Source organism: Artemia franciscana, chromosome 12, assembly GCF_032884065.1.
Source record: "Artemia franciscana chromosome 12, ASM3288406v1, whole genome shotgun sequence".
Lineage (NCBI taxonomy): Eukaryota > Metazoa > Arthropoda > Branchiopoda > Anostraca > Artemiidae > Artemia > Artemia franciscana.
In genome coordinates, this window is record NC_088874.1 from 26926684 (window position 1) to 26951745 (window position 25062).

The 25062-nt window shown below is 35.8% G+C and overlaps 1 protein-coding gene across 2 annotated transcripts in view; it reads left to right on the plus strand.

The window, feature by feature from the left end:
• The window catches only part of LOC136033931 (notchless protein homolog 1-like), a 135845-nt gene that overhangs the window by 98600 nt on the left and 12183 nt on the right, over positions 1 to 25062 (plus strand). For both annotated transcript variants that reach the window (XM_065714947.1, XM_065714946.1), the window contains 4 exons: positions 2126 to 2261; positions 5989 to 6120; positions 10143 to 10260; positions 21262 to 21365. In XM_065714947.1, the coding sequence (XP_065571019.1) occupies positions 2126 to 2261; positions 5989 to 6120; positions 10143 to 10260; positions 21262 to 21365 (490 nt within the window). The remainder of the gene's footprint in view (positions 1 to 2125; positions 2262 to 5988; positions 6121 to 10142; positions 10261 to 21261; positions 21366 to 25062) is intronic.

Here is a 25062-nt window from a genome sequence, read left to right on the forward strand (position 1 = left end):
CCGAACTCGCCAAGGCACTGGAAATCCCCCCAACTCCCCCAAAGAGAGCGGATCCGTTGCGTTCCAATTATGTCAATCACGTATCTAAAACTTGTGCTTATTCTTCCCATCAAGTTCCATCCCAATCTCTCTACTCTAAGTTTTTTCCAAGATTGCCGGTTTCCAAGATTTCCGGTTTCCCCCTCCAACTCTCCCCACTCTCACCGGATCTGGTCGGGATTTAAAATAAGAGCGTTGAAGCACAAGATCCTTCTAAATATCAAATTTTATTACCTGATCACCCGTTCGTAAGTTACAAACACCTCATTTTTTTAATTTCTCCGAATTACCCCCCCCCCCAACTCCCCCAAAGAGTGCGGATCTGGTCTGGCTATAGTCGCGTATCTTCAACTTGTGCTTAGTCTTCCCACCAAGTTTCATCCTGATCTCTCCACTCTAAGCGTTTTCCAAGATTTCCGGTCCTCCCCCCAATGACACTGGATCCGGTCGGGATTGAAAATAAAACATCTGAGTTACGACGTCCTTCTAAATATGATATTTCATTGAGGTCCAATCACTCCTTTTTAAGTTGAAAATGCCTCATTTTTCTAATTTTTCTTAGTTAATCTCCCCCCCCCCCCCAACTCCCCCCAAAATAGTAGATCCGTTCCGGTTATGTCTATCACGTATCTAAGATTTGTGCTTCTTTCTCCCGCCAAGTTTCATCTCGATCCCTCCACTCTAAGCGTTTTTCAAGATTTTAGGTTTCCCCCTCTAACTCTCCCTAATGTCACTGGTTCCGGTAGGGATTTAAAATAAGAGCTCTGAGACATGATATTCTCCTAAATGTAAAATTTCATCAAATCACTTGTTCGTAAGTTAAAAATATAAAAATTTTTCGGATCAACCGTCGCCCCACTCGCCTCCAGATGGTCGAATCGTGGAAATGCCCTAAAAACCGTTAATTTGTGTGGCCACCAGGAACTTTCACTCAGAAGACATAGAGATCAAGGTCCGTTGTCCTTAGAGGAGACAAGTGAGAATGTTGGCAATGTTAGGACCCTTTTGCGCTATTGTATTGACGGTGGGGATGAAGTATTAAAGGTACATCTCACAAATTGTAGTTTAAGTGCCTCGTATTTAAGCTTCAAAATACAAAATTACATAATTGAAACCTGTGGTGAATGAATTCAATCCTGGTTAGTCCAACAAATAAATGAGCCAAAATGTTTTAGTGTTCTCGCCGACGAAACATCTGACATTTCTGTAGTAAAGCAGTTTACTGTAGGTGCAAGGTTTGTGTTTAAAGATAATGACGATAGATATATCTTACGTGAGGACTTTTAAAGTCATGCAAAAGTATCAACATTAGCGAAAATCCTGATATAAACCATCGGTGAAATGGAAACTTACAAAAAATACCTAGGGGTGCAAGGTTATGATGGAGCTTCCATATGTAAACGGCCAGTCTCAAGGCTGTGCTGCTATAGTCTGCGAAAGTTTTCCCCATGCAGTCCTTGTTTACTGTGCAAGCCACTCCTTAGCCCAGTGTCATTCGTGCTACATACCTGCTTTAAGAAACTGTCAAGGAACTATGAAACAAGTTATGAATTTCTTTAGAATTTCACCTAAACGCTCTGCGATATTCAAACTAATTGTTCAAGAATGTAATCGTATCACAGGGAGTAAAAAAATAAGATTGGACAAATTTTGCGAGTCATCGATGAAGGATAATAGATTGCCAAAATCATTATTTTGGCCATTCTCTGGGGCCAAACAAGAAGCAGGTCTTTCCCCGAATGGGGTGGGGAGAGGTCATAAGAAAGGGTGTAAATTGAATTGGAACTTCGTGGATGGAAGTAAAGAGATCTAATGGAACATGAATTTGGATATATTAGGGCGGAGGAAGAGAGCGCACAGCTGTACTTTACTTAGGTGTTCCAATGAGTGGCTAGCATTAGCGTTGGCAGTTTTATATAGAAAAATATAACTTAGTGACACAAAAATTATTGATAGTATAACAAAAAGTACCAAATCCTTAAAATTACCATAAAAACTCATCATTATTGGTGAAACCAAGAGAAGAAAGAAAACTCTAAAACTAGCCTTGGGTTCCAAAAAGTCTTTAACTAGATATATTTTGCAGGGAATCTTGTGTCGAACATTGGAAGGTCATGCACATTGGGTAAATTCTTTAGCTTTGAGTACTGATTATGTTCTTCGAACTGGAGCCTTTGATCCAAGAGAAGCATCACTAGTATATACTCAAGTAGATGAGCCTTGTAAGTATAAGAGTTTACACTATTTTTACTTGATTTCATTTTTAGAAATGTTGTGCCAAAGAGGGATTAATTTCCTATAATTCCATAGTAAGAAGTGTGCTTGGGTTTTTTGTATGCATTTGTGAAGTACATTGGTAAGCCAATCCCATTACTCCTGAAGCGTTTACAAGAAAAAGAAGCCAATGTCTCCATCTTTTAAAAGCCTGATTAGGTCTTGTTTTCAATTTTAAGTCAGCACCAAGAACAATTCTTTTGAATCACAAGATTTTTATAAGTAAACTCTTTGTTTCACTATGGTTGTACTAAGTTTTTAAGGAAGTACTAGCGGATTTATCCTCTTTTTTAAGATGCATACCTTTCTTCCTTAAATGAGGTAAGCTCGTCATCTTGATAGGTCATGACTTTGGGAAAATTCATATTCTTTCCCAGGGATAATCGTATCGAGCCTTCGGCCTTATAAGATCGGGAAAGGGCTCATCTGAATTGAGGACGTCATTCTTTACAGGGTTTTCAAGTTATGACAGTGGCTAATTTGTATAAATAATGATAATTTAGGAGAAAGTGCAGAAGAGCGTCAATCAACTAAAACAAATAGGAATTGAAAGAATAATATCCAGAATTCAATGGGACAGAATTCCAGGACAATTAATATCGTAGTCACCGTCGATATACAAAATCCAATTGAAGATATTTTTGTCTAATAACCTGGTATCCAATGTGACAAGACTATTTCTAACCGTTAAGGAAAAGGCCATGGAAGAATGTTCAAGTTAATCATAATGCTTAATGAATCTCAATGCCAAGAAAACTCTGAAGACATGTGACAACGAGCATCACAACGAATCGTAAACGAAAATGAAGCACAAGGAAATATGTTGCTAAAAGAAATGCAACAACACGCATCACATATGAAAATGATGCACAATGAAATATGCGGTCGGGGGACAACCAACAGCGAGAATCACACACATACAAGCCTGCCGTGTTCCAGTACCAGGAGACCGAAAGAAGCTCGGTTCACTTGTATTTAATGTGTAATAGGCTATAGAGTATATTTTTGTGTATTGGCTTTGTGTATAATTATGATTATTTTTCTTTCTAGAATATTTTATCAGGGTTTTATTGTCTAATTTAATATCCCTCCGATCATCAGTAAAGTGGCTAGATAATAGTAAAAACAGGGGGAAGGAAGAAAAATCTTTTCCTTTAGAGACACTGCAACAAAACCGCAGCGCTTGGAACATATGATGTTTTTTGATTCGTTGTTGCATCCCCAAGTAATGAATGAGCTTTTGAACAGTGGTATATCGCTAGACTTCGTTGCACTTCTTCTGTACATGTACCGCCATATGAAAGCAAAAATATGTATACCTGGAAGCATTTTGCTCACTGATGGGTATATACCAATTCATATCGGGGTCAAGCAGGGTGCGGTTACCTCTCCCACGGTTATAATAATACAGCGCTTCCAGCTCAGTATTATTACTCAGTAATATTAGTAGGACTACCAGTGGGCTAGAAAAATATCTTTTAGAGTTATTCTAAGAACTACAGTGATATTGGGCTATACTTAAATGCAGCACAATGTGATGTTTTGACCTTTAATGAATTAGATGCGAGTAGATAAGATGATATGCCTATAGATCTGGATAGTACAGAAGTAAAGCCTTGTGTTAAGTTGAATTATCTTGGCCTTCCTATTGGAAAAAATATGAAGAAAACTAGGCTATTGATGCTAGAAAGTATGGAAACTAAAATCCGTCGTGCATATGATACAATTGTAAGTTCTCAGTTTCATTTGAACAGAGACCGTCTTTCGAGGATTTACAATAGTGTTGTCCTGCCACATATTCTGTATTTAGTACCGTTTTACCCTATATTTAGTGAATCTGACCTTCTTAGGATGAAGCGTGTTTTCTTCAAATTTGCTAAGTTTCTGTTGCGAGTTCCTTCGTGGACCCGCAACTCCTATTATATGAAAATATATAGCTTATCTGACCCGTGTGCTAAGCTAGCTGAGTTGAATGTACACATGTGCAACAAGAAAATCGGCCATGAATGGCAAAATTTTGAATTATTTTTGTTTGTATTTTAGAATGTAACACGACATGTTGTTTCTTTGTACTCCATCACTTCATTATTTTGTATGATGGGCTATAAATACATACATACATACATACATTTAAACAAGTGTGTGCCCATGAAAGCTTGACAGGCGTAAATGGGTCTAAGCCTTAATGGTAAATGGTAAAAACGGCCTTACTCTATCAATGATGCTGTATGTTGCGCCGCATTTTAACATGTGGACGGCTCCGACGGCGTTCGTAAAGTTCGTAAAGTCGTTCGCAAAGTGTGTTTCCGTAAAGTTTTCACTGCTCATGTGAGCCTTGTACCTTACGTGCATTTTGAGCAGCAAACTATTCAAATTTCTGAAGCATTTCATATTTCGGAGAAAAGGTCTTGAAGAAATAAGGAGCTTGGGATGTGAGTATAGTTTGATGAGGAATAAGGGCTTGTTACATGTTCTGTTTTCAGGATCAAGCATATCAAGATTCCCTGGTTTTTCCTATTTTCTTGTGAAGTTGACAGTGTTTTCAATGCAGATCCTGTCTTTGTGTTTTCCTTTAGAAGACTGGTATATGACAGGCTTTTCTCGGACTAGAGAAATCAGCATATCTTCAGTTTCCTGATTCCACATTTCCAAATCTGTTTAAAAGTTTTGCTTTAGAACTCTTTCCCTATTGGTCAACTTTGTTAACTTTACGAAAAACATCAACTAAAGTTTAACTTTAATGCTTGCTCAAGTAAAGGTTTACGGAAGGTTAACAAAACAACTTTACGAACTTTGTGAACGACTTTACGAACTTAACGAACGCCGTCTGAGCCGTCCTATAGGATTTTATATGCTATAAAATCTTAGGTGAATGTCCTTTCACGAACTTTAAAAATAAATTCTGCTCAATTTAGTCGAAAGACCAAATTTACTTTTTCTGATGATTGAATTCTTATCAAAATTAGTATCTCTGTGTCCAGGACAAAACGTGAGATGTTATATGGTTTCTAAGATTTCTGAGAAATTAGGTGTCGCCTTTCAGTTTTCTGTCATTTATTCAGATTCCTTATCCATACTCTACAAGTTTTGGCAAGACCGTCCATTCAAATCCAAAAAGTTTGGCAACACAAACTGAAAAAAAAGTTTATAATTTACAAGTTTTGGCAAGACCGCCCATTCAAATCCAAAAAGTTTGGCAACATAAGCCGAAAAAAATTTATAATTTGCAAGTTTTGGCAAGACCGTCCATTCAAATCCAAAAAGTTTGGCAACACAAACTGAAAAAAAAGTTTATAATTTATGAGTTTTGGCAAGACCGCCCATTCAAATCCAAAAAGTTTGGCAACATAAACTGAAAAAAAATTTATAATTTACAAGTTCTGGCAAGACCACCCATTCAAATCCAAAAAGTTTGGCAACACAAACTGAAGAAGTTCTGGCAAGACCGTCCATTCAAATCCAAAAAGTTTGGCAACACAAACTGAAAAAAAGTTTATAATTTACGAGACAGGGTAATAGTTTAAGGTACTGTATCACTTTAAAGATATCTGAAAATATGCAAAGAAGACGTTTTTTGAAGTTCAGGAGCTGGCCAAAAAAGGGGAAGCCATTGAGTCACTTTGATTTTGTGCGAGTTAAGTTGTTTCACTAATTTCTTGTCTCTCTTTTTTACAGTGGAAGTGTTACAAAAAAAGGCGCAGACACGGGTAGACTCCATTTTATCACTTGGGCCCGAGCGACTTGTTTCAGGATCAGACGATTTTACTTTGTTCTTGTGGAGTCCGACGCAAGATAAAAAACCCAGAGGTATGAGATTTTTCTTTTTGTAGTTTTCACCAGAGTATTGAACGACTACTGACGTATACCCGTATGGATTCGTCGAAGCCTAGTTTTGTAGTTATTTTTTTAGTGGAGGATAACTGGAAGGGAGTAAGAAATTGAAATTAAATTCAAATTAAAATTATTTTAGATGATTTTGTTCCGCGTAAGCTTTACACCAACAATAAAAGAGTAATAGCTACGAAGGTTAAAACCAAAGGCCTTATTCTGCCTGATATTACTCCAGATATTGGTAGCGTTAAAGGCCAAGTGGCTTGCTATTATATTTCGAAAGCCAAAATTGTCCGTAAACGGCAAGAACAGGCTTTAGGACGAAGGAAATACAAAGAAAAGTTATGCCCAGCCCCTCATAGTCTCAAATTTTTTGTTTGTGATTTAAAATGCAATATCCTATATTTCCCATACTTTTCACTTGATCCAAGGCGACTCTCCACGCTCTTTCTAGGACGTTTTCCGAAAAAAAAATACACTAAAAGATTCTGCATATTTGAACGCAAAATGTATACGTTATAGAAACAAGTCAATTGCGCCTGCCGACTGTAAGCCTACATATTAATGAATAATATGAGGAAGGGGGCATATGTGAGGCAAGTTGGAATTGTTTTGTGTTCTAAGTGAGATTTAGAACTATGGTAAATGAATAAGGCTAGAGATAGGTAATTTAGCTACGAGAGTTAAAACCAAGGGCCTCATGTTACAAGAATCCACATGCGGGTGGAATTAAATTTTGAATACTGAAACAATTATGTCGTCCATGGACCACAAGCGTACACTAGGATCAAACAGGTACAAATATGGAGAATTAATTTGCTGTTTAGTAGGCTAATATGAGGTCATTGGTTAATTTCTTAAGGATTATAAAATTTTCAGACCAATATTACCATTGGAAACAATAACATATAAGGCAATGTCGAGGTTTTACACGATGTAAAGTCAGTATAAATTTAAGATCCAGCACAAATTTAACGGCTTTATAAACTTAACATTCATTTTATTTGTTATTGAAAGGAGATGAAAAAATATATAAATCGGCAAAAAACTTCGTTTATTTCAGTGAGCACATACACTGATAAAACACTGAATATTTCGGCTTCAGATCAGGAAGCCTTTATATGTGAAAAAAACAAAGAACCAGACAAAACAGCTAAAATTTACAGAAAAATAACATAATGAGATAAAAAGCGCTATTCAGCAATTGTTGTTATTATTATTATCATGGGTGGATTCACTAAACCGAGTGGAAGGTCAGGCCATAAACGGCCATTAACTCCACACCCAACAAAAAAGCTCAATTATTGGCTGGAGTTTTTGTCAGCCAAAAGTAGGCTTCCTGGATTGAAAGGCAAAAACACCCATTTGAACCACACTTGAATCAACAAAAAATGTTTTCTTCGTATTTCGTAGTAAAACCAAGTAAATTGTCATATTTTTGGCTTTTTTTGCTTCTCATGGAGACAAGCTGCAGATATCTTTGGAATATACACTGTCCCCAGATCTGTGATATTACGTTTCCTAACTATGCCACCCAGTGTACGAAATACCTCTATCTGGTATCTAATCTTGGCCTGAAATTTTCCTATTAGATCCTTTCTTGTTTCATAGCCATCTCACATTTTTGACAAACTGGGGGATCAGCTCTCAGTTTGGATAAGATTCCTGATACCTGTAATTGTTTTAGTTTCTCTTGTAAGTGACCCTAGTTGTTATGTCAGTAACTCTAGTTTGTCTTGTAAAAGAAATGGGTCATATGTGATTGTCTTGTCTAGCCGAAAACCGACCCTAAAAATACCATGGTTGATTTTTCAGAAAAGCACTATTACGGTTCAAGGTTGTTTTTGCGGATATTTACTTGGAAAGAATTAAAAAAAATAATTTTAATTATTTTGTTTGTTGTATTTTCAAGATTTAAAAAAAAAATGAGAAAAAATCGTGAATGGATTTGAAAACCTGATTTTTGCTTTCTCTTAAAAACATCGAGTTTTCCGATTCAAATGTCAAATTTACGCACAGCAATTCGCAATGAACTCCCCTGTTCTTCCCCATAAGGCACTCATGATCATTGGGGACACTTAATAAAGTGAACCTCTTTATAGTATTATCTAGGGCGAGCCCCAGCCCACTCATTACCTGTTCAGGCCTATGTAGGACCCTATTTTCAAGTTTTGCTGTAGGTTGAAAGAAAACGGAAAAATTTTACCCATGAATCAACTAAAGGTAGTTTTTGCCTTTTTCTACTAAATGCAGCATGTAGGAACTAGGGATAATATCGGCTAGGAAAGTGGTGCAAAAGTTATAGTGCAGAAACGTTATACTGTCTAGAGCTTGATGACGATATATTTTCGGCTGGTTTTTCTGTTGACTTTTCACACACGTTCCTTATTTTCAAACTTGGTTCCCGCTAAGTATTAAAACTGCATGAAGGCCAATGGTTGTCAGTCCATTAAAAATTGAGTTTGCTAGTTACCTATTTTTCAAGACATATATGGTCGTGTAAGTTTCCGCTGAATTAGTTTAAAGAATAACAATTTGTTTTTATTGTCTTTGATACTTCAAATTATCCATTTGTGTAGTAAAGTATGTTGTAAGTTAGTAAGTATGTTGTGTGTAAATATACGTTGTGTAGTATTTTACGCGTCAGGGTCTCAGTTAAAATCAAGTATATCCGGGTTAAGTTTAAAGGCACGAAGTTTTCAGAAGTTGATTTTTTTAAATCTACCATTGACTAATTGGGATCGACTTTTCTCATTAATTTTTGGCACCCTAGAATTTATTGTATCTGTGCTAAGGTTTAAGGACCTTTGGTCCTTAGTTTTATCGATTATGAGCAAGCTTTCGATTCTGTTGATAGAACAGCGTTAACAAAGGTCTTATCGTTATATGGTATACCAGAAAAATACATTAAAGTGATTTGCGCTATGTACGAGAATAATACTGCTGCGGTTAAGGTAGGAAATGAGGTTAGCAACTGGTTTTGTATTAAATCAGGAGTTAAGCAGGGTTGTGTTCTATCCCCCTTTATATGGATCATTTTGATGGACTTCGTCTTAAGGAGCACAGGAAAGGCAATTGGAGACCATGGAATCAAATGGGGAGGAAGAACGCTCCTGGACTTAGATTATGCTGATGATTTAAGCATATTAGATGAAAGTCTGAGCAAAATGAATGAATTTTTAGAGGTTTTACGATTTCAGGGTGCTAAAATAGGCTTGAAAATTAATGTTAAGAAGACTAAGTCACTAAGGCTAGGAATAAGTGAAGATGAACAGGTGACCTTAGGTAACGAAAAGATTGATCAGGTTGGGAGCTTCAGTTACCTTGGTAGTATTATTAGTAAAGATGGTGGGAGTAGTGAAGATGTTAAAAGTAGAATAGCTAAAGCTCAGGGTGTTTTTTCACAGTTAAAAAAAGTTTGGAAGAATAGAAAGATAAGCCTACAAACCAAGATTAGAATATTGGAAGCTACAGTGATGACAGTGGTCAAATATGGCTCTGAAGCATGGACACTCCAAAAAGCAGATGAAAATTTACTAGATGTTTTCCAGAGAAATTGCCTACGGATTGTTCTGGGTACCCGGCTGACTGACCGTATTTCAAACAGTAGGTTGTACGAAAAGTGTGGTTTAATCCCGCTTTCTGGGGCTATAATGAAAGAAAGGTTGAGATGGCTAGGCCACGTTCTACGGATGAAGGATGACAGATTACCGAAGATTGTCCTTTTTGGCCAACCGTCTGGGGCTACACGGAAAGCAGGTCGTCCTTGTCTGGGTTGGGAGGATGTCATAAATAAGGATTTAAAGGAAATGGGAACTTCCTGGGAGGGTGTAAAGAGGGAGGCTTTAAATAGATTAGGTTGGAGGAGGAGCGTGCGTAGCTGTGTTGGCCTCAGGCGGCTTGGTGCTGCAGTGAGTTATTAGTAGTAGTAGTAGTAGTTTAACATCTTTTGTCTTGGAATTACTGTTAAATTATGATTCTTTTAAATATCTTTTTAGCTCGTTTGACAGGGCATCAGCAATTGGTGAACGATGTCAAATTCTCTCCAGACTCTAGAATTATTGCTTCTGCCAGTTTTGATAAATCCATCAAACTCTGGGACGGATTCACGGGCAAGTATGGTCCCTTTTTGACCTTCCTCTTTCAGATAATGATATTTATTATCTTTTTCTCTTTATTTTTTTCCTCTTTATTTATTATCTATTTTCTCTTAATATGTCTCTCTTTTCAGACAGTTTGATTGTCTAAATCAGAACGTATTCCCTGCGAAAAAAACCTGTTTTGTTTTAAGTTCACCATCTATCATTATTATTTATACTGTGTCGATTGATGAAATCGTTGAATGTAGAGTTCTATTATGACTGTTTTCCATTTTTGTATTTTTCTCGGAAGTTAGCAAACGGTTGCTACAGTCTAATAGCTTATTTTGTTAGTGCAGAATATTAACTATCTTTACTTGGCTCAGATAAGATTTCATAAAAACAATTTCATAATAAGTATGCTCATTGTAAGAAAATGTTTCTGAAAATTCTGAAATGGATTCTGTGATTGTGTTTATAGATTTTTGTATTGTCATTCCCTTAACTAAGTACTGTATACAAACAGGTTGTGCCAGATCAGTGGAGCTGAGATATATTAGCCTAGGATGTAATGGAACCTACACTTTGGCATCAATTTACCAAACTTGGCGGGGGGGGCGTAACTTGTCGTTTTTTCTTCGATTTTCTGGTAAATTAGCACAAAAAAAAAACATTTTCAATGAAAATACCTTAAAAAAGGTATTTTTCAAGTTCTAGGGGGGCAAAAAAAAACTAGGCCCTCCTCTCAACTGACATCATTTAACCGATATTTATGAGTAATACGCTTAAATTGGAAGAAAGATACCTTAAAATACCCCAATATTCATCAACGCTTGCAAAAAATAGCATTTATTATGTATTATTCAAAAATATTTTTAGATTTGATAAATGTGAATATCTTCTATTTCTTTTCAGACCACCGTAAGGATTTATTTTATCTGATCTTTTGATATCTATGCCTATGCTTTTCTTCTTCTCCAGAAATAAGAAATGATGCGATTGGCTTACGAAAATCTGTGTAAGCTAATGAAATTAAAGTAGGCTTTTTACCACAGAACGATAGGAAAGCAATTTCTCCTCTTCTCTTTGGGACAGCCTTCTGATCCTTCTGAAACATAAGTGAACCTATCAGTTGTTCAAACACATAGGCTTGGTTTTCATTAAATCTGACGGAAATTTGTATGCAAATTTTGCACGACGTATTTCCTCAAAGTTTATCCTTAAACGGGGTAACTCTTTAGAAGATTCACTAAAAAAAAAAAATGCTTTTTCAACTAAAAGTTAGGAGCAACATTAAAACTTAAAACGAGCAAAAACCATTACGTATACGAGAGGGTTCGCCCACTCGTCGATACCTCGCTCTTTACGCTAAAGTTCGAATACTGTTCCTATTCTTCAAGAATACCCTTTGAATCATAAAGAGCTTAATTAGAATAAAAAGCTCTTTTGAAAGTACTAAAAAACTTAAGCGAAAAGAACGAGGTATTGACGAGGGGCCGACTCCCCTCATATACGTAATAGTTACTGTTTGTTTGAAGTTTTAATGTTGCTCCTTACTTTCAGTTGAAAAAATTTGTTTGTTTTTTAGATTAATTTCTGATCGTTTTCTAAATAGTGCTGAGAAATCTGGCGCCCTTTCATGGAAAATGCCCTACCCCATGAAACATTCCTATCCTCCCACGTAACCTTTTCCAAACCAGAAAAAATCCCTCTGAAAACGTGTGTATATTTCCCAATAACCAATGCTATATGTTAAAATTGGGCAAAGTTCACAACTTGCACCCCTTCCCCCCGGGACTGTGAGGGATTAAGTCATCCTCAAAGACATAGCTATCAGATTTTTCGACTATGTTGAACAATATAGCTATCTCACAATTTTATCGGGTGGCTTTGGGGAAAAATGAGCATGGGAGGGGGTCCAGTTGCTCTCCATTTTTTTTTACTTAAAAAGGGCACCCGGACTTTTAATTATCGTTCAAAGGAGCCCTCTCGTGATATTCTAGAGCTGATGGGTCGATGCCAGAACCCCTGGGAAAAAAAATAAATAAACACGCATCCGTGACCATTCTTCTGGCAAAAATACAAAATTCCACATTTTTGCAGATAGAAGCTTGAAACCTCTACAGTAGGGTTCTTGTCTGATACGCTGAATCTGATGGTGTATTTTCATTGAGATTCTATGGCTTTTAGGGGGTGTTTTCCCCGTTTTTTCGAAAATAATGCAAATTCTCTCCGGCTCGTTACTTTGGATGGGTAAGAATAAACTTGATGAAACTTATGTATTTAAAATCAGCATAAAAAGCTGATTCTTGTGATGCATCAATTGGTATCAAAATTCCGTCTCTTAGAGTTCCGGTTACTATTGAGCTTGTTCGCTCCTTACTAACAGTTCGTTACCATGAACTGTTTGATAAAAGAAGAATTAATCTTCCAAGCCAACTGCAATACTTTTTGAACAAAATTGACTTTGATGGGTCACAAAACTGGGTTTTACGAAGTGTCCATCTTGGAAGTACAATGTAATAAAATTTCAAAAATTTTAAATTCACAGCATGAATTGTTTATGTCGCCTTTGATAACTGCATTTTGATGGGCTGTAAATATCACAGCACGAAGTATTTATCTTACAACCCAATTGATCAAATTTGAAAAAAATCCACTTTGACAAGTTATAAAAATTCACAGCACGTTATTATTTATCTTGCAAGTCAACTGTTATAAAATAAATAAAAAAATCTCCTTTAATTGGTTGTAAAAATTCACAGTATGTAAGATAAATCTTTCTCATATGATGTTTTTTTTGCATAGCGACTAGGAAGTTCGAATTCTGTGAAAATAAAGCTATCTATTTCTATGTTCTTTCTGCGTTCCTTTGAGGCTGATTATTTGCTGACTATTTGCGAAGATTATTTGTATTATAAATAATGATAATAAGTTTCAAAATGTATCACAGTTTTGAATTTCAGTATGTTTAATCCGTCAATTTTCAGCAGGTTATAGAATAAGTCAGATGTAAAGTTTCATGGAAAATTAATATTAAATCCGATTGTTTTATATGGCTTAGTGGGAACTTACTTCACCATTTGCATCGTTTAAGAATTCGAAAAATTAGGAATTTTATGTTTAAAGAAAATGACCTCCGTGTGTAATTATTTTGTTTTTGATAGTACCGAATGCTAAATAAAAAAAAAACGAAACGCGGGTGAAAAATCAGCAAAAAATAGGCTAAAAACATATCAAATAGTTTCAGGAGATATAGCTTCGGTCGAAGGGGTAGTTATCTTTTGGAATCAATAGATTATTAACATTTGAGTTTTTGAGTTTTTATTCACGGTTTCTACGGTTCACAAGGCAATACTGGTGAAAATGTGATATTGTCCTAAAATCTTCATACTTTTTAACCAACCAAAAGAATTTTAGAATGGATTCTAAGAAGAAATATTAGGAAAGTATGGTTTTTAGGTATGCATAGATCTAAAACGGGTCTAGGAGGGGGCCAAAAAATGTTTATATCTTGGTGTCCTTTGTACTTACAAAAATTGAAAAATTGAAAAAAAATGAAGAGATTTTTAGAGTTTGAACTTGTATTCAATTTAACTTTTTTTCCTACGGTGTAAAGTTTTCCCCCACTTGTTCCTTAAGTTTTAGTTGTTGGTTCTTGTTTAAAAGCAAACCAAAAACTGTTAATACACTGATTGGTCTAAATTTTTAGAAGGTTCGATGGTTATTTAATACGATTACCAAATGTAGTCATCATTTGGTACTATAATTAATTTTATGGCTTCCTTCAAAAATGCATTATTTGCAGAGTCTCGATACATAGAACTTTAGTTAATATGAAACAAAAAATTTCAGTTAATAGTAAAATGGATGTAAATAATGTTCTGCTTATGATAACCATAATATACCTTTATATGTGTCTATAGATAATGATGAGTTTCCCTTCATCTGTTCAAAAAAATATCTGCTAATCGTGTTGCGGAGTGACACTACAGCTCCGGCAACCGTTTTTTTTTCTCTCGTGAACAGCGGTCACTAGCTCCAAATTAATAGAGATGCATACTTGAAGTTTTTCTGAATATGGGAATCGTAAAACAGGGTAGGTGGAGGCCCAATCTATTTGAGAACGTCAATGGCCACTATTCTTTTCTTCCTTAATGATTTAAGATCGCGAAGAAGTTTAACGGCGATTCCCTCAAGACACAGGTGTTATTAATTTTTCAATATGCAGGCGTTCGTTACGCAATATGGAATGTTTTCTTCGAGATATAGGTGTCTGTTACATAATAGGAGATTGTTTTCTTTGATTATTATGTAAAATGAGATTGTTTGCCTATGTTGAGAATGACGTAATATCATGTCACTTGTTTCTTCAGGGCCCGTGGGGAACCCCCAGTTCCCTAAGCACGGCACACACGTGGGTCTTGGGTATTGGCGGTGCATATTTGACTGTTATGTAATGACGGTAAACACGTGGGATATTACATAATATTTTAAAAGATGTTTTTCTTCAAGATTTTATTTTCTTCAAGGCGTTTTCTTTTTTTTCTTCAAGGCGTTTTTTCTTTCAAGGCGTTTTGTTTTAAGATTTTTTTCTTCAAGATCCCTTTTTCTTCAAGATTTTATTCTCAGGAAAAATTAAAATCCAAATATGTTTGTCCGCTTTAGTAATCGAATGTAAGACCAGAGATTTTCCCCAATGGAGCTTTGCCTTGGACATCTGGACCGACAAGGAATTGATCCTATCTTGTCTTGAGAAATAGATTCTATAAAATGTTTTATTCCCCGTACGGAGAATTCGCTGCATACTTTCTGAATCAACAAGCTATGGATCACGTCTTTCCAATCCATTCCCCTTGAGGGCACGCAAGTATCCTAAAGATATTTATTTTTGATCTATTAAACGCACCTGCTTGCTACATTGTATTAATTTTCTAACGTGAGCTAGACATTACTCTGTATTGATTCTCAAATGGCTTTGTACGACACAGATATTTTGTTGTATATACCAATTTTATTAATAAACAAATTCACAAACATCATTGAACCAAATTACTCTTATAGTGCTCAAATTCGTATTATACTCGTAGGAAGGAAATATTTCCAACTAGGAAGTCGTTCAGTCAAGGTTTGTCAACATAAATGATGAGAAATTCACCAAAGTATATCCAAAACATCAAAAATATAATACTGAACGAAATCAAATACTTTAAATCAATAAATCTAGATTCATGATAGGAGGGGATGAGCTGTTAGAGGTAAATTCAAGGTGTCACAAGACATATGACTTAATTCCATCTTTTTTCATTCTTTGTTAGTATTATTTTCTGTCAATCCCTGACCTGTGGCACACTATGGCTGGCAAACGGCACCATCTGGCGTTCATTATTACACCTAAAGTATTTTCATACATTCTCCTACAAAATTAACCGTTTACACTAGAATCGAGCATTTTTATGACTGGAATATGGCACCCTTTGGCGTTTATTTGGCGTTTATTATCACACCCAAAGTATTTACTGACATTTTTCTACAAAAGTTACCGTTTAGACTAGAATAGATCATTTAAACTCAAAGGATAATTCACAATAGCATTTCTTCCGATGATTTCTTGCAATTGACGCCAGCGTGGCACTCAATGGCAGGAATATGGCCCCCTCTGGCGTGCGTAATCACACCTAAGCTATTTTGAGACATTTTCCTACAAAATTAACCGTTTACAATTGAACTGGTCATTTAAACTCGAAGGAAAATTTCCAATAGCGTTTCTTCTTATAAATCCTAGCAATTGAAGGCAACGTGGATCTCAACGTCTGGCATATAGCCCCTTCTAGAATGCGTTATCATACCTGAGGCATTTTACTACATATACTAACATTTCTTTTTCTACGTGAAACTTGTTTTAAGGTGATTTTTCTCTGCACGAAACTGGTTGTATGTAGATTTTTTGTTCGCGAAATTTTTTGTATGTTGATTATTTTTTCATTGTTAAACTTACTGTATCTTGCCTTTTTTCTTTGTGAAAGATGATGCGTGGTGGTTAGTTTTGTTCGTGAAGCTTTTTGCATGCTGATTCTTTGTCTATGAAACAAAATGTATGTTGATTTTTTTTTTCTTCTTTTTACTTATTTTATGCTGATTTTTCTTCTTGAAAATTGTTGTTTGTTAATTTTTTCTTCGTGAAACTTGTTTTTTTTGTGTTTTTTTTTCGTGAAACTTGTTGCATGCTGATTTTTTCTTCGTGGAAGCTGTTGCACGTTAATTTTTTCTCTTTGATAACTGGTTTTATGGTGATTTTTGTTCGTGAAACTTGTTGTATGTGGATTTATTTCTTCGTAAAACATGTTGCATGTTGTTTTTTGTTCGTGAAACTTTTTGTATGCTGAATTTTTGCTTATGAAACGTAAAGCATGTTGATTTTATTTTTTCGTGAAATTTAATGTAACATGATTTTTTCCTTCGTGAAACTTGTTATTTGTTGGTTTTTTCTTTATGAAATATGCTGTAGGTTGAACTTTTCGTTCGTGAAACTATTTGGGTTTTTGCTCATGAAACATAAAGTATGTTGATTAGTTTTTCTTCGTGAAATGTAATGTATCTTGATTTTTCTTTTTTTTGTGAAACTTGTTGTATGTAGATTATTTCTTCGAAAAAATTAACAAATGTTGATTTATGTTTCTGAAAAACTTGTTATATTTTTATTTCTTCTTCATGGAACTTGCTGCATGTAGATTTATCTTTTTGCGAAACTTGTACGTTGATTTTTCTCCTCGTGAAACCGGTTTTATTAGTGGAACTTGTTGCCTGTGGATTTTTTGTTCGTGAAATTTGCATTATGTTGGTTCTTGTCTTCACGAAGCTTGTTCTATGTTGATTTTTTTTCATGAAACATGTTGCAAGTGGGTTTTTTTGTGAAACTTTCTGTATTGTGATTTGTTTTTCTTCATGAAACTTGTTGAATTTTTATTTTTCTTTCTGAAACTTGTTGTATATTGGCTTTTTGTTCGTGAAACGTGTTGTATGTTGATTTTTTTTTTCTTTGTGAAAATTGTTGTATGGTGATTTTGAAACTTATTACATGTTGATATTTGTCTTCTTGAAACTTGTGGTATGCTGTTTTTTTAGTGAAACTTCTCTTATGTTGATTTTCTCTTCGTGGAACTTCTTATTTACGGGTTTATGCCTCTTGAAACTTTTTTTTCATCGTGAAACATGCTGTATTTTGATTTGTTATAAGTGAAACTTATCGTATGTCGTTTTTCTTCGTGAAATTTGTTGCATGCTAATTTTTTTTCTTTCAAGAAACTTAATTATGTTGATTTGTTTGTAATTTTTTCCGGGAACTTTTTTATGGTGATCTATCTCTTCCTGAAACTTGTTACACGCTAATTTTTTTGCGTAAAAATTTGTTCTATTTTTATTTTTCTTCATGAAACTTGTTCTATTTTGATTTTTCTTCGTGAAACTTGTTATATGATGAATTTAACCTTCGTAAAACTTGTTTTATGTTCATTTTTCTCTTCGTGAAACTTGCTATATGTTGATATACTCTTTGTAAAATTTGTTGGATGTGAAGTTCTTTTCTTAGTGAAATTTGCTGTATGTTCTTTTTTCTCTTCGTGAAACTTGCTGTATGTTGATTTTCTTTACTTCATGAAACATGTTGGATTTTGGTTTTTCTTCCTGAATCTTATTGTATATTAATGTTTTCTTCGAGAAACTTGTTATTTGGTTGATTATTTTTTCCATTGATTGAGCACCGTGAACGAGAGACAAAAACATACTCATACACACACGCACACACACACACAAACACACAAAGTCAGATCAATAAAGACAGGCAAAGACACAGTCAGACAAAGAGGTATGATCAGAGAGACAAAAACAAGCACACAAACACTCAGAGTCAGTGGATTCAGCCCTGTTCTTACATGCTGCTAGGTTAGGTTAAGCTAACCTAACCTACACACGGTAGGTTAGGTTTGATGGCGCACCATTAGGTGTGCTAGTTCATGCCAGAGGGTGTCATATGCCATCCATTGAGGGCCACGCTGGCGTCAATTGCTACGAATCATCCGAAAAAAAGCTACTGGGAATTTTCCTATAAGTTTAAATTATCAAATTCTATGATTTTAGTAGGAAAATACTTCAAGTATGATAATGTACGCCAGAGGGTACCATATGGCAGCTCTTGAGTGCCACGCCGGCGTCAATTGCTAGAATTCAATGCAAGAAACGTTATTGGGAATTTTCCTTTAAGGTTAAATGATCGATTGTTGTGTAGACGTTTCGGAAAATGTATTAGGTGGGATAATGCACGCCACTGGTTGTCATGTCAGCGTTTGAGTGCCACGCTGACATCAATTGTCAGGAGTCTTCAGAAGAAACGCTATTGGGAATTCTAAGTTTAAATAATTGATTTTAATGTAAACGGTGATTTTTGTAGGAAAATGTCGGAAAATGCTTTAGGTGAGGTAATACGCGCCAGAGGGTGCCATTTGCGAGCCATAGTTTGCCACAGGTCGGGAATTGACAGAGAATATTACCAACAAAGAATGAATAAAATTTGGACTTAAGTTTCATGTCTTTTGTCCCCTTGAATTTACCTCTAATAGCCCTCCCCATCCACTCGATGGGTCTAGATTTATTGATTAAAAGTTTTGGCTTTCGTGCAGTGTTGTATTTCTTATGACTTATGGTGAATATCTCAGTATTTATGTTGCCAATCCTCGGTTGGACGAAAAACACGTATGTACAATAAAATGTCTGTTTTACAAAGCCATTTGAGAATCAAGACAGAGTAATGTCTAGCTCCTGTTAAAAAATTAATACAATTTAGCAAGTAGGTGCGTCTAATAGATCAAAATAGCTTTGGGATGCTTGCGTGCACTCAAGGGGAATGGATTGGAAACACGCTTGTTGATTCAGAAAGTGTGCAGTGAATTCTCTGTGCGGAGAATATTTTTTTTATAATCTATTTTCCAATACATAATAGCATCAATTTCTTGTTGGTTCAGGTAACCAAGGTAGTTCCATGGGAGGAAATCTCTTGTCTTACATTCGATTCCTCTAGCGACCAAAATCTTTGGATTATAAAGGTTCGTTGAGGAAAAAAATCTGGAACAAAATGAAATCTTGAAGAAAAAGAAATCTCAAAGGATAAAAGCTTAAAACAAAACAACGTCTTGAAAGTAAAAACGCCTTGAAGAAAAAAAGGAAAAAGAAAACACCTTGAAGAAAATAAAAATCTTGAAGAAAAAAATCTCTTAAAGTATAACGTAATATCCCACGTGTTTACCATCATTACGTAACAGTCACATATGCGCCGCCATTACGTAAGACCCGCGTGTGTGCCGTCTTCAGTTACAACTGGGAGTTCCCTACGGGTTCTGAAAAAATAACTCACGCGAGATCAAGTCATTCTAAATTGAAACACGTTACCCAAAATTACGTCATTCTCAATATAGGTAAACAATCTCATATCACCCAAAAATGAAAGAAAACAATCTCCTATCATGTAGGACACACCTGCATCTTGAAGAAAACATCCCCTATTACGTAAATATTTGCATCTTGAGGCAAATTAATAACACCTGCCTATTGAGAGAATCGCCGTTAAATTTCTTTGTGACCTTAAACCATTAAGGAAGAAAAGAGTAATGGCTATGGGCTTCCTCAAATAGATTGGGCCTCCACTACTGGCAGAAAATTTCTAGTGAATTTGTAAAATTTCCTGCAGTTTTCCAAAAAAAAACTGCTTTTGTCGTAATGTTATAGGCTACATGCAGTCAAAAAAAGCTTTCCTATCTTGGAAATGAAGCTTTTTTCAGAACAGTGTTACATCGTTCTCATATTTAGAACATTTTGTATCTCTTCTGGATTTCTTGGAATTAATCCTTGGAAAGTTGACGTTGTATGCCAAATACCAAATATGCAAAATTATATTAATGCAAAATTCTAGCTGATGATAGAATTTTCTAAATAATGTAATAAAACGTAAAAAATTTGCCGTAATATAACAAAAACATTATAGCTAAAACTACCATCCTTATCTAAAAAGCTGGGTTACATAGAGCCACGTCCCAAAAAAAATCAGAGGGGGGGACACAAACTTGAAAACGAAAAATCAGATAGCAGAGTGGACATAAGAAAAAATAGGGAAAATCATAAACTACCGAGATATCAGGGAACAATTCCCTGAAGGTCCCTTCTCTTGTGTACGTCCCAGGTTGTATATGAGCTGTTAGAGCTGACTATGTATATAACAAAAAAAGAAAGACGCGAAAAAATCTAAAAAGAAAATAGATTGCTAGTTTTCCTATTACTATTCTAGTAGTTTTATGGAGAAATATCAAGAATTTTTTTGGTTTCTGCTTGTTTGTTTGCGTGTTGAAAATGGACTTGAGTAAATCTGCTGTTAATTTTATCAAACTGGCTTACGAAAATAGTTAATATCTAAAAGCCAAAATATTTTTTTCTTGCCGTTATTGCTTATTTTCAAATTTATTTATTATTTAAGAATTAACGACACTTCTTGACTACTAAGGTCCCTGCGTCGGCCCTGCAGTGCATTTCTGCAGCGTGATTCGATCTCTGGGTCCCGTATTACCAAGCTAAGGTCAAATCCACTGCGCCACCACAGGACGAAACCCGGGTACTTATTTTCAAAGGATATCATTAAGTGCAAATTTAAGCAGTAAAATCTAAGAAAAAATTCAATAGTGGTACATCAATTTTGTTTCTAAACCAGGGCCTTATCCAAATTTTTGTTTGGGGAGGGGGGTTAAAAAGGTTAAGGGAGTGGATGGTTTTATGAAAAAAATATTAGTGATTATCAAGGTTTCTGAATGCAAAAATTTGTTTACATGTATTTCTGTTACTTTTTTGGTTGGGGAGGGGACAAAATTTCAGGGGTGAAGGGTTCAAACTGGGTGCCCCTCCCCCTGGATACCGTCATGTTCTAAATGAAGAACATATTTTTGCTCTTCATTGGGTCATCGTTTATTTGTGTTCTTTTTCTAAATCTCCCTTGTTTCAGATTCCTATCTTCCCTGCGGGGTCATGTGCAGTCCGTATATCAAATTGCATGGTCTGCAGATTCTAGACTGTTAGTTAGTGGTAGTGCCGATTCTACACTAAAAGGTAATTTTTTAAAAATCTTTTTGCTTGACTTATTGGTGTCAGTCGGGGAGGGGGAGGCAGAAGACTTTTTGCTCTGTTAAAAATTTCCCTCTTAAGATTTTCGAAATTTTTCAGATTTTACTAATAGAGACCAAATAAAATGGTATTTTTTGGTATTTTCATAGAAAAATTTCAAGAAAAGCAAAATTGTTCCTGCCTTAGAGCATGGAAAATAGTTGCCCCCGCCCCTGCTTCCTAATTTCCATGAATTGACGCCATTGGTTTGGCAATTAATGCTTACTTAAAAACAACATTATTATAAAATGACGGGACTTTTGCGCTAGAAGTACTGGAACATTTCATCTCCAATTGTGTTTCCTGTAAAGTTCTCTGTTGGGCCGTTTTTTCTGCTTCTGTAAAGACGATTCGTAATAAACCCGAAAACAAAGAGGTAATGTTCTCCTATACTCCCGTGTTATAAAATGGGCTTGAGCTCCGTGGGTTTATTTTTTTTTATCTACCCGTATTTTCGTAAGCTATTCATATTATTCTTCAAGTATATTTCAGAAAGGAAAGCCATGAAGCGCTGCCTTTTTACCCGTTGTTGTTGTGTTAAATTTTGAGCCAGTAAAAAGAATACGAAACCTGATCGGTTCTTTCTTGCGAATTTTTTTGTGGAATAGAGCTGTGGTATACCCCACGCATTTAACAAATAAGTCAAAACTATAGCCTAGTATTGTAATTAGCTGAACAATAAGCTTCTCCATGACATGGCAGATAATTTTCGTCAGGGTGGGTTTTTCTGGACGAGGAGAGTTGCTCGATTAATGGAAACTTGAAAAAGCTAAATTTAAAAAAGCAAATATTAAAGATTGTTTGCTAAAATTTTGATTATTCACCACTGATGATGGAAATTTAAATTATTTGATCTTCTTATTTGTGTGTTTGTTTTTGTGTCCCTGTGTCTGGGACGGCCTCCCACGCCCCTCCTGCCTGATATTTATATATTTACTTATCTTTTATGAGTTTTTTTTTCTATTTTATGTGTCTTCTACCGTATTATATTTTGAAATCATTATTACGATGAGATGTTGATGTTATTCTTATGTTTTTGCACTGTCCCAGCCTTACGAGCTCTGCTCTCTGTTGGGGCATAATATTGTTTGTGTATTTTTTGAGTTGAATAAAGAAAAAGTTGAAGTTGAAGTTGAAAGTTGACAAATTAAACAAACGTCTTGACAAAGGTCTCTCCGAATTCTCTGGAGGTCGTGGTGACCAGTAATATAGAGATTTCTCCGCATATGTGATGCATCTGCAAGTGTTTAAAAAATCTTAAGAATTTAGGAAGGCCAACCCCAGCCCATCCCCCTTCTCTGCAAGTTCTTACTCACTCTGAGATTGTTGTTGATAATTAATGCGATTTTGCAGGATTTGTTTTTGCTTTTGAAAAGCTATGATATATGGTCTGAGACTAAAAACTAGTTAAAATATATAAAAATGAGACTCGCTATTTCAAGCATGGGGTAACAAAGAGGAACCACTCTTCTTCGGCTTTTTTTTATTCTTTCAGGCTCGGTTGTAGAAATTCTAAATGTATCTAAAATATAGTGATTTACTTAGTAGATCAGTATTATGAAAGAATCTCTTAGCTTATTCACGTCTAACCAAATCTTACCGCTATGAATTCTAGGAATCAATAGATTGATTTAAAAGAAAAATCAGAGGCTTAATGCCGGTCGGGATTTAAAATAAGAGCTCTGAGACACGAAGTCCTTCTAAATATCGAAATTTATTAAGATCCCATCACCCACTCGTAAGTTAAAAATACCTCATTTTTTTCTAATTTTTCCTCTCCCTTCAGCCCCCCAGATGGTCGAATCGGGCAAAACGACTTTATCAAGTCAATTTGTACGGGTCCCGGACACGCTTACCAATTTTCGTCGTCCTAGTACGTCCAGAAGCACCAAGCTCCCGAAAGGACTGGACCCCCCCCCCTAATCCCCCAAATAGAGTGGATCCAGTTCGGTTACGTCAATCATGTATCTACGACATTTGCTTATTCTACCCACCAAGTTTCATCCACTCAAAGTGTTTTCCAAGATTTAAGGTTTCCCCCTCCAACTCCCCCTAATGTCACCAGATCTGGTCGAGATTTAAAATAAGAACTCTGAGACATGAGTTCCTTCCAAATATCAAATTTCGTCAAGATCCGGTCATCCGTTCTTAAGTTAAAAATAGTTAAATTTTTCTAATTTTTCTGAATTAACCCCCCCCCCCCCCCGCTCAACTCCCCCAAAAGAGACTGGATCCGTTCCAATTATGTCAATCACGTATCTAGAACTTGTGCTTATTCTTCCCGTCAAGTTGCATCCCAATCTCTCCACTCCAAGGGTTTTCCAAGATTGTCTCCCCCTACAAACCCCTATGCCCCCAGATCCAATTTGAATTGAAAATGGAGCATCTGAGACATAAAATCTTTCTGTATATCAAGTTTCATTAAGATCCGGTCACCTATTCGTAAAATAAAGATACCTCAGTTCAGTTCAGTTCATTCGGGTTTATTAAAAAAAATATTATAACAGTCATAACATACATAATCTCTCATCTTATGATGAGTCCCTTATCACATCAAAAATAAATACGCACTATGGCTCTCCCTCCACTTCTCGATACAACCATGGCCCCTACCAACAAAAACATCCTTACAAGTCCCCACCTTTTCATCCAGGAGCAAACCACTCCAATCCCCACACACACACAAAAATACCCAATAATGGCTAAAAATCACTTTTCTATTTAGATTTTTTATTCAATTTAGACTAATTCAAAAACAAGATAATTTTTATTCTCTTTTTGAAAGAACCAAGGGAGCTCCTACCTTTCAGTTCAAGCGGTAGGTATTGTAAGCCTTAGCGCAGACGATGTAAGGCGAAAAATCCGACCTCACTGTTGGCGTATGTCGAATACGGATCTGTGTAGATAGTCTTGTAATTGGAAGATGCCCTCCGACTACCAAACAGAATAGACTCCTAAGAGGCGGTGGAAGCAAGCCGGAGAGGAATCTGAAAGCAAAAACCAAGCAAGAAAGCATAAACAGCGATTTCAGCGAGGGATAATCTTCTGTGTGTTTGATGATCTTCAAGGAATTCTTGTGAATGGAATCCAGTTTTTTCAGATGGGATTTGAACGTCGACTGCCATACCATTGCACAATACCGTAAGCGGGTTTTAATGAGTGCATTGTAGAGAAGGGTAAAGGTTTTACGTGGGAATGTGTGCTTCAGTTTCTTCATGATACTAAGATTCCTTGAAAGCTTTAATTCTACAGTATGGATGTGAGGAAGGAAAGAAAGGTTTTCATTCACTATTACTCCTAAACATTTTGCACATCCATTTGCTGGTCGTTGAACCTTTCCACGAGACGTCACAATTTCTGCTATTTCCGAATGAGGGGTTCCTACCCTAGAAAATAATAGAATTCAAGATTTTTCGACGCTGATGACAAGTTTGTTGGCATTCATCCAAAGATAACTCTCTTCCATGATGTTTTCAAGCTTCCGCTGGAGTGGAGGCATATAGAGTCCACAGCAGGTCATTGTAGTGTCGTCAGTGAAAGCTATCAACTCATCTTGCTTGTTAGTAATGTCCTCAGATTTTTAGCAAAGCATAGGCTATAGCATTTTGGATCTTCATGATTTTGGTTAAGGATACGAGTTAGG